Source organism: Triturus cristatus, chromosome 11, assembly GCF_964204655.1.
Source record: "Triturus cristatus chromosome 11, aTriCri1.1, whole genome shotgun sequence".
Taxonomy (NCBI): Eukaryota; Metazoa; Chordata; class Amphibia; order Caudata; family Salamandridae; genus Triturus; species Triturus cristatus.
Window position 1 is genome coordinate 105081046 of NC_140594.1, and position 9151 is coordinate 105090196.

The window sequence follows — 9151 nt, forward strand, 5'->3', positions numbered from 1 at the left end:
TGAAGGTCAGCGTCGGCGGATACACCTATGCTCAAGAGTGCGTGCAAGTATGCGTGGCGTGTGCCATCCCTGGACACGTGTTTCGAGGTAGTTGCCTCTCGTCAGCAGGGAGTAGGAAAATGAGAGTGGGGTTGCTGTGTAAGCTGCTAAAAACATAATCAGGTCTAGTACCTCTCTTAGCGCGCAGGTGCGTAACCATGAGTCCGTCGACTCCACCGGCTCAAGGGAGCCTGAATATAAAGTTACATCAGATTGGTCGCACACTGCTACACCTACCAGTCGTGTTCCCCCAATGAAAATGGTCCCTGAAGGTCAGCGTCGGCGGATACACCTATGCTCAAGAGTGCGTGCAAGTATGCGTGGCGTGTGCCATCCCTGGACACGTGTTTCGAGGTAGTTGCCTCTCGTCAGCAGGGAGTAGGAAAATGAGAGTGGGGTTGCTGTGTAAGCTGCTAAAAACATAATCAGGTCTAGTACCTCTCTTAGCGCGCAGCTGCGTAACCATGAGTCCGTCGACTCCACCGGCTCAAGGGAGCCTGAATATAAAGTTACATCAGATTGGTCGCACACTGCTACACCTACCAGTCGTGTTCCCCCAATGAAAATGGTCCCTGAAGGTCAGCGTCGGCGGATACACCTATGCTCAAGAGTGCGTGCAAGTATGCGTGGCGTGTGCCATCCCTGGACACGTGTTTCGAGGTAGTTGCCTCTCGTCAGCAGGGAGTAGGAAAATGAGAGTGGGGTTGCTGTGTAAGCTGCTAAAAACATAATCAGGTCTAGTACCTCTCTTAGCGCGCAGGTGCGTAACCATGAGTCCGTCGACTCCACCGGCTCAAGGGAGCCTGAATATAAAGTTACATCAGATTGGTCGCACACTGCTACACCTACCAGTCGTGTTCCCCCAATGAAAATGGTCCCTGAAGGTCAGCGTAGGCGGATACACCTATGCTGAAGAGTGCGTGCAAGTATGCGTGGCGTGTGCCATCCCTGGACACGTGTTTCGAGGTAGTTGCCTCTCGTCAGCAGGGAGTAGGAAAATGAGAGTGGGGTTGCTGTGTAAGCTGCTAAAAACATAATCAGGTCTAGTACCTCTCTTAGCGCGCAGGTGCGTAACCAGGAGTCCGTCGACTCCACCGGCTCAAGGGAGCCTGAATATAAAGTTACATCAGATTGGTCGCACACTGCTACACCTACCAGTCGTGTTCCCCCAATGAAAATGGTCCCTGAAGGTCAGCGTCGGCGGATACACCTATGCTCAAGAGTGCGTGCAAGTATGCGTGGCGTGTGCCATCCCTGGACACGTGTTTCGAGGTAGTTGCCTCTCGTCAGCAGGGAGTAGGAAAATGAGAGTGGGGTTGCTGTGTATGCTGCTAAAAACATAATCAGGTCTAGTACCTCTCTTAGCGCGCAGGTGCGTAACCATGAGTCCGTCGACTCCACCGGCTCAAGGGAGCCTGAATATAAAGTTACATCAGATTGGTCGCACACTGCTACACCTACCAGTCGTGTTCCCCAAATGAAAATGGTCCCTGAAGGTCAGCGTCGGCGGATACACCTATGCTCAAGAGTGCGTGCAAGTATGCGTGGCGTGTGCCATCCCTGGACACGTGTTTCGAGGTAGTTGCCTCTCGTCAGCAGGGAGTAGGAAAATGAGAGTGGGGTTGCTGTGTAAGCTGCTAAAAACATAATCAGGTCTAGTACCTCTCTTAGCGCGCAGGTGCGTAACCATGAGTCTGTCGACTCCACCGGCTCAAGGGAGCCTGAATATAAAGTTACATCAGATTGGTCGCTCACTGCTACACCTACCAGTCGTGTTCCCCCAATGAAAATGGTCCCTGAAGGTCATCGTCGGCGGATACACCTATGCTCAAGAGTGCGTGCAAGTATGCGTGGCGTGTGCCATCCCTGGACACGTGTTTCGAGGTAGGTGCCTCTTGTCAGCAGGGAGTAGGAAAATGAGAGTGGGGTTGCTGTGTAAGCTGCTAAAAACATAATCAGGTCTAGTACCTCTCTTAGCGTGCAGGTGCGTAACCATGAGTCCGTCGACTCCACCGGCTCAAGGGAGCCTGAATATAAAGTTACATCAGATTGGTCGCACACTGCTACACCTACCAGTCGTGTTCCCCCAATGAAAATGGTCCCTGAAGGTCAGCGTCGGCGGATACACCTATGCTCAAGAGTGCGTGCAAGTATGCGTGGCGTGTGCCATCCCTGGACACGTGTTTCGAGGTAGTTGCCTCTCGTCAGCAGGGAGTAGGAAAATGAGAGTGGGGTTGCTGTGTAAGCTGCTAAAAACATAATCAGGTCTAGTACCTCTCTTAGCGCGCAGGTGCGTAACCATGAGTCCGTCGACTCCACCGGCTCAAGGGAGCCTGAATATAAAGTTACATCAGATTGGTCGCACACTGCTACACCTACCAGTCGTGTTCCCCCAATGAAAATGGTCCCTGAAGGTCAGCGTCCGCGGATACACCTATGCTCAAGAGTGCGTGCAAGTATGCGTGGCGTGTGCCATCCCTGGACACGTGTTTCGAGGTAGTTGCCTCTCGTCAGCAGGGAGTAGGAAAATGAGAGTGGGGTTGCTGTGTAAGCTGCTAAAAACATAATCAGGTCTAGTACCTCTCTTAGCGCGCAGGTGCGTAACCATGAGTCCGTCGACTCCACCGGCTCAAGGGAGCCTGAATATAAAGTTACATCAGATTGGTCGCACACTGCTACACCTACCAGTCGTGTTCCCCCAATGAAAATGGTCCCTGAAGGTCAGCATCGGCGGATACACCTATGCTCAAGAGTGCGTGCAAGTATGCTTGGCGTGTGCCATCCCTGGACACGTGTTTCGAGGTAGTTGCCTCTCGTCAGCAGGGAGTAGGAAAATGAGAGTGGGGTTGCTGTGTAAGCTGCTAAAAACATAATCAGGTCTAGTACCTCTCTTAGCGCGCAGGTGCGTAACCATGAGTCCGTCGACTCCACCGGCTCAAGGGAGCCTGAATATAAAGTTACATCAGATTGGTCGCACACTGCTACACCTACCAGTCGTGTTCCCCCAATGAAAATGGTCCCTGAAGGTCAGCGTCGGCGGATACACCTATGCTCAAGAGTGTGTGCAAGTATGCGTGGCGTGTGCCATCCCTGGACACGTGTTTCGAGGTAGTTGCCTCTCGTCAGCAGGGAGTAGGAAAATGAGAGTGGGGTTGCTGTGTAAGCTGCTAAAAACATAATCAGGTCTAGTACCTCTCTTAGCGCGCAGGTGCGTAACCATGAGTCCGTCAACTCCACCGGCTCAAGGGAGCCTGAATATAAAGTTACATCAGATTGGTCGCACACTGCTACACCTACCAGTCGTGTTCCCCCAATGAAAATGGTCCCTGAAGGTCAGCGTCGGCGGATACACCTATGCTCAAGAGTGCGTGCAAGTATGCATGGCGTGTGCCATCCCTGGACACGTGTTTCGAGGTAGTTGCCTCTCGTCAGCAGGGAGTAGGAAAATGAGAGTGGGGTTGCTGTGTAAGCTGCTAAAAACATAATCAGGTCTAGTACCTCTCTTAGCGCGCAGGTGCGTAACCATGAGTCCGTCGACTCCACCGGCTCAAGGGAGCCTGAATATAAAGTTACATCAGATTGGTCGCACACTGCTACACCTACCAGTCGTGTTCCCCCAATGAAAATGGTCCCTGAAGGTCAGCGTAGGCGGATACACCTATGCTGAAGAGTGCGTGCAAGTATGCGTGGCGTGTGCCATCCCTGGACACGTGTTTCGAGGTAGTTGCCTCTCGTCAGCAGGGAGTAGGAAAATGAGAGTGGGGTTGCTGTGTAAGCTGCTAAAAACATAATCAGGTCTAGTACCTCTCTTAGCGCGCAGGTGCGTAACCATGAGTCCGTCGACTCCACCGGCTCAAGGGAGCCTGAATATAAAGTTACATCAGATTGGTCGCACACTGCTACACCTACCAGTCGTGTTCCCCCAAAGAAAATGGTCCCTGAAGGTCAGCGTCGGCGGATACACCTATGCTCAAGAGTGCGTGCAAGTATGCGTGGCGTGTGCCATCCCTGGACACGTGTTTCGAGGTAGTTGCCTCTCGTCAGCAGGGAGTAGGAAAATGAGAGTGGGGTTGCTGTGTAAGCTGCTAAAAACATAATCAGGTCTAGTACCTCTCTTAGCGCGCAGGTGCGTAACCATGAGTCTGTCGACTCCACCGGCTCAAGGGAGCCTGAATATAAAGTTACATCAGATTGGTCGCTCACTGCTACACCTACCAGTCGTGTTCCCCCAATGAAAATGGTCCCTGAAGGTCAGCGTCGGCGGATACACCTATGCTCAAGAGTGCGTGCAAGTATGCGTGGCGTGTGCCATCCCTGGACACGTGTTTCGAGGTAGGTGCCTCTTGTCAGCAGGGAGTAGGAAAATGAGAGTGGGGTTGCTGTGTAAGCTGCTAAAAACATAATCAGGTCTAGTACCTCTCTTAGCGTGCAGGTGCGTAACCATGAGTCCGTCGACTCCACCGGCTCAAGGGAGCCTGAATATAAAGTTACATCAGATTGGTCGCACACTGCTACACCTACCAGTCGTGTTCCCCCAATGAAAATGGTCCCTGAAGGTCAGCGTCGGCGGATACACCTATGCTCAAGAGTGCGTGCAAGTATGCGTGGCGTGTGCCATCCCTGGACACGTGTTTCGAGGTAGTTGCCTCTCGTCAGCAGGGAGTAGGAAAATGAGAGTGGGGTTGCTGTGTAAGCTGCTAAAAACATAATCAGGTCTAGTACCTCTCTTAGCGCGCAGGTGCGTAACCATGAGTCCGTCGACTCCACCGGCTCAAGGGAGCCTGAATATAAAGTTACATCAGATTGGTCGCACACTGCTACACCTACCAGTCGTGTTCCCCCAATGAAAATGGTCCCTGAAGGTCAGCGTCGGCGGATACACCTATGCTCAAGAGTGCGTGCAAGTATGCGTGGCGTGTGCCATCCCTGGACACGTGTTTCGAGGTAGTTGCCTCTCGTCAGCAGGGAGTAGGAAAATGAGAGTGGGGTTGCTGTGTAAGCTGCTAAAAACATAATCAGGTCTAGTACCTCTCTTAGCGCGCAGGTGCGTAACCATGAGTCCGTCGACTCCACCGGCTCAAGGGAGCCTGAATATAAAGTTACATCAGATTGGTCGCACACTGCTACACCTACCAGTCGTGCTCCCCCAATGAAAATGGTCCCTGAAGGTCAGCGTCGGCGGATACACCTATGCTCAAGAGTGCGTGCAAGTATTCCGCAATATCAATACATGTTTTATTCAGCTTCTGTATCCCACCCTGCAGTTATTTGGCAGCAACTCTTGCCTGAAGGCTGTCGCTATGTGCTTCTTCCTGAAATTGTTTAATGGATTGGAAAATAAAAGACAAAGAGGGTTTCCCCATTTCAGTACCCAACTTGTTTGATCCTTCTTGGCCAGGCTCTTTAGCGGATTCCTCCCCCACGGGATAGACGAGCTGTGTAGTGGAATAATCCCATTTTATTTGGTGGTTATTCTTGCTCCAGTTTCCTTTTCCTATTTAACTCAGTGTTGACTTCTTGCATTGGGTTGAAATCCTTCGTTGAGAGGCTGCTATTTGAGTCTGAGGCCTCTTCATCACTTGATAACATATTTTCATCTACAGAGGACTTAGATCCGTCGGTCAGTGAATTTTTTCTTTTTCCCTCAGCGTCTGGGGGGAGGGAACCATATGTTGTCTCAGGCCTTTGGAAGCACACCCCGCACCGATCATGGGGGTGGCAGGATTATTAGCACAGCGATCTAATATTTCCTGGGCTCCCTGGTTTAAATCTAGTGAAGGGCAGTCACCTTGGGTAGCTTTGGTAGTAAGCTTGGAGTTCTCCTGTAGCACAGGTGTAACCCCATACATCACAGAGCTCAATGGTACCTCTTGTGTCTGCAGCAACATTGAGTCCTGTCAAACTACAGGGTTGTCGCTAATAGAGTGCTTGCTAGAGATAGTCCAAGGCTCTGCTGCAGGGCCCAATGCCTCATTAGCGGCTGTGTCCCCCAGAGCAATCCTCTAAGCTTTTCCCTTGCGGGCCACAGAGTGGGAAGGGAAAACAAATTGGCAATGGAAGGCTGTAAGCACCCACCTTCTACCTGTGGTAAACCATGGATTGCCTGCTGTGTGGATTTTTTTCCAGCTGTCTCTGGTTTCCCTTTGCTGGTTGTCTCCCGAGTGTTGGTTCTGTGGGAGGATTCAGATGGAGCAGCAGGGGTCACTCCAGGGGCAACCGCCACACCAGACATCACTAATGTGGCTTGCACTTTGGCGCCCTTCAGTTCACAACCTGCCATGGCCCTGTGGGGAGAGGGCGCTAATCCATAACAATCCAACCTCAGAGGAGGCCAACAGGTGCAATACCGATGCAGCGGCAACCAAACAAATCAAGGCTGCAGAGCCAGAACCACCGTGGCTGAATTCCAAGCCAAGGCAAAGCAGGTGGTGGCCTCCAAAAGACAAGTGCCCCAGCGAGTGAAGCAGGGCTCAAGCTCCAGTCCACATAGCTAAACACCGAACAACAAAGGCTCGGCAGGAGCTGTGAGCGGCGCAGCAATCTACTCAGGCGCCATTTTGCTCTGAAAGCTAGCCACAGTTCCTTAAAAGAACAACATGGCCTGCTTAAAGAAAATAGTTTCCCATTTAACATACTGTCATAGAGATAGTGGTCTGCAGTTCCTTAAAAGCCACCAATTCAATGTCTGTAGCCAATCAGAAGTGATTGCATATTGCAACCTGCCTAATCAGTATTTATATATGATATTCATCATGTGAGGTGCGGCTATTAATTTTGTGATGCCCCTTAAACTGTTCACAACAACCTGGCCTGCAGTTTGTGACCACTGTTTTTTAATCTGGCCCTAAGAAACCATTATAAACAATGAAAATATTATCAGTTCAAAAATATTATGAATAAAGGAATGAGACCCCATAAAAAGTGATAGAAAATTGTGAAAGACTTCAGCTGATATTTTTTATTGAAGATAATTCACTTTCACCTGGAAAGAAAAAATATGTCTTATAAACAAAGACTAAATTATTATTTTTGGAAAGTGTTTTGATGTCAGTACTTACCTAGTTGTAAAGAAATATCATGTTGTAAATAGGACTGATTATACATGTAATTTTAATTTTAAAAAATTTGGGACGCGTTAATTTTTTTCCAGTTGGTACTTCCAAACGTTTACATTATAGAATGGTTTACCTAGTAATTCAAAGTGCATATCGAACTTCAGTATTTAAAACAATGTATTCTGTTATTTTTACGTTGTTTTTGTTATTTGTCCTTTTTTATTTTGCAATATTGTTAAAGATCACAATTGCCTTTTGATTGTATGACTAAATGAAATAAAAACATTTGTTATAAAGGGCCTAAGATAGACACAGTAGGTATTAATAATTGTGAAATGACTTACTAACTGGTCCTCATCCTTCTGTCTTTTCAGAGCAGTCTGGGCCCGTTCTGCTTTCTCTTCTTTTTGGCCTTGGCCGTCTTCACTGTCATATTTCTATACATTTTTCTTCCTGAGACGAAGGGAAAATCCGTCCTTGAAATCAAAGAAGAATTTTACAGGTCAAGGTCGCCCTGCAAACAAGTGTTGAGCCCAGAAGAGAGTTCCCAGAGGAAGGAACATGTCCTTTGTACCAGGCTCTGAGAGAGAGACTTCATTCACACATTCATGCGTTGTTCTGATGTCATAGCAACAGACCAGCCATTGGTGGTTTAGAAAGAAGGTCCTGTCTCAGTGTATCTGCACCGTTAACCCAACCAACCCAGAGCCTCAAAGAACTCTTGGATGCTGAAAGAAAAGATATTTATTAAATCAATTTCCTGAAAATATGATGTTTCATGTCCAGCTTTTCAGTAGTGTGCCATTGAGACGAGTGTGGCATTGCAACCCTCCAACTGCTCGGAGCGGTTACAGGTGGACCTGCAGATCTGTTTGTAGAGTTGTGTGCTTGTTGCATGCTCTAGGTGGGAAGAGATGGGGTGATGCTTGCTCTTGATATGGGTGTGTTGCAGCAAGCTTGTCGCTGCTGATATGCAAGGATGCCATATGCTTTTAGGGAGTGTTCAGAATGGAACAGAGCTTGCTTCATGCGGCTTTTGTTCTAAGTACCTCATCGATAAGTGAGTTTTACATTTAATGTCATAAAGATCTATTTGCTGTGCACGCGTTGCTACTGTGGGAGGAAACAGTTCCACAAAACGATGTCCTTATAGCATGCAGTCTAGCAGGGGTCCAGACTGCCAGTCTTCAGCATCACGTAAACGTCCCAATTCACAAAGCTAATGGCTCAATTTACGTCTGACGACTGTGCAGAAACGGATACCAGACAGGTTACACTACTGTGTAAGAGGATGCCACAATTTCATACAATTTACACAGGAGAAAATCCCATGCAAAGGTTGGGAGTGGGATGTTCAAGGCATGGCAATGTTCTGCAGAGGCATCAAACAGCAGTCTCTGCCAGAGTGTAGACAGACTGTGGGGCAGATTTACAAGGTAGTGCCGCAGCGCGGTAACACAATCCCTTTGATTCCTCGTAAATCTGGAAATGTGTCTTGTGCCATGGGTGTTGCGTGGGAACACCCACTGCAACACCCATGGAACACCCCTTTCACACAAAGTGCTGCGTGTTAAGGGGCCTTATTTACAAGGACAGGAAAAGCCACGCAGGGTGGCTTTTCCTGTCCTTGTAAATATGGAGCAGTAACATGCACCACCACTACGTCACAAAAAGGGATGTACTGGTGGCGCAGGGGGCTTGTAAATCTGCCCCTAAGGACCATCAATAAATAAAATAAAACAAACAGGGGCAGATTTACAAGCCCCCTGCGCCACCAGTAGGTCTCTTTTTGTGACGTACTGGTGGCGCATGTTACTGCTCCATATTTACAAGGACAGGAAAAGCCACCCTGTGTGGCTGTGACTTGTCCTGTCCTTGTAAACTCCACAGCTCCATGATGGCTTTACTGAATGCTAAGGTTTGATATCAAACTCCTCAGCATAATAAACCCACACTGATGCCAGTGTTGGATTTATTACAAAAACACAACCACGTGGCATCTTATTGATGCCCCCTAAAAACAAACAGCTCCCTCGTGTTCAGCTGACTGGTCTGCA

The 9151-nt window shown here is 48.9% G+C and overlaps 1 protein-coding gene across 1 annotated transcript in view; it reads left to right on the forward strand.

Annotated features, from left to right (window-relative positions):
- LOC146783422 (solute carrier family 2, facilitated glucose transporter member 11-like) overlaps positions 1–7678 on the forward strand; it is a 480741-nt gene extending 473063 nt beyond the window's left edge. The window contains exon 13 of the mRNA XM_085632832.1: positions 7469–7678. Coding sequence (XP_085488958.1) covers positions 7469–7678 — 210 coding nt within the window. The remainder of the gene's footprint in view (positions 1–7468) is intronic.
- The last annotated feature ends 1473 nt before the right edge of the window (positions 7679–9151 follow it).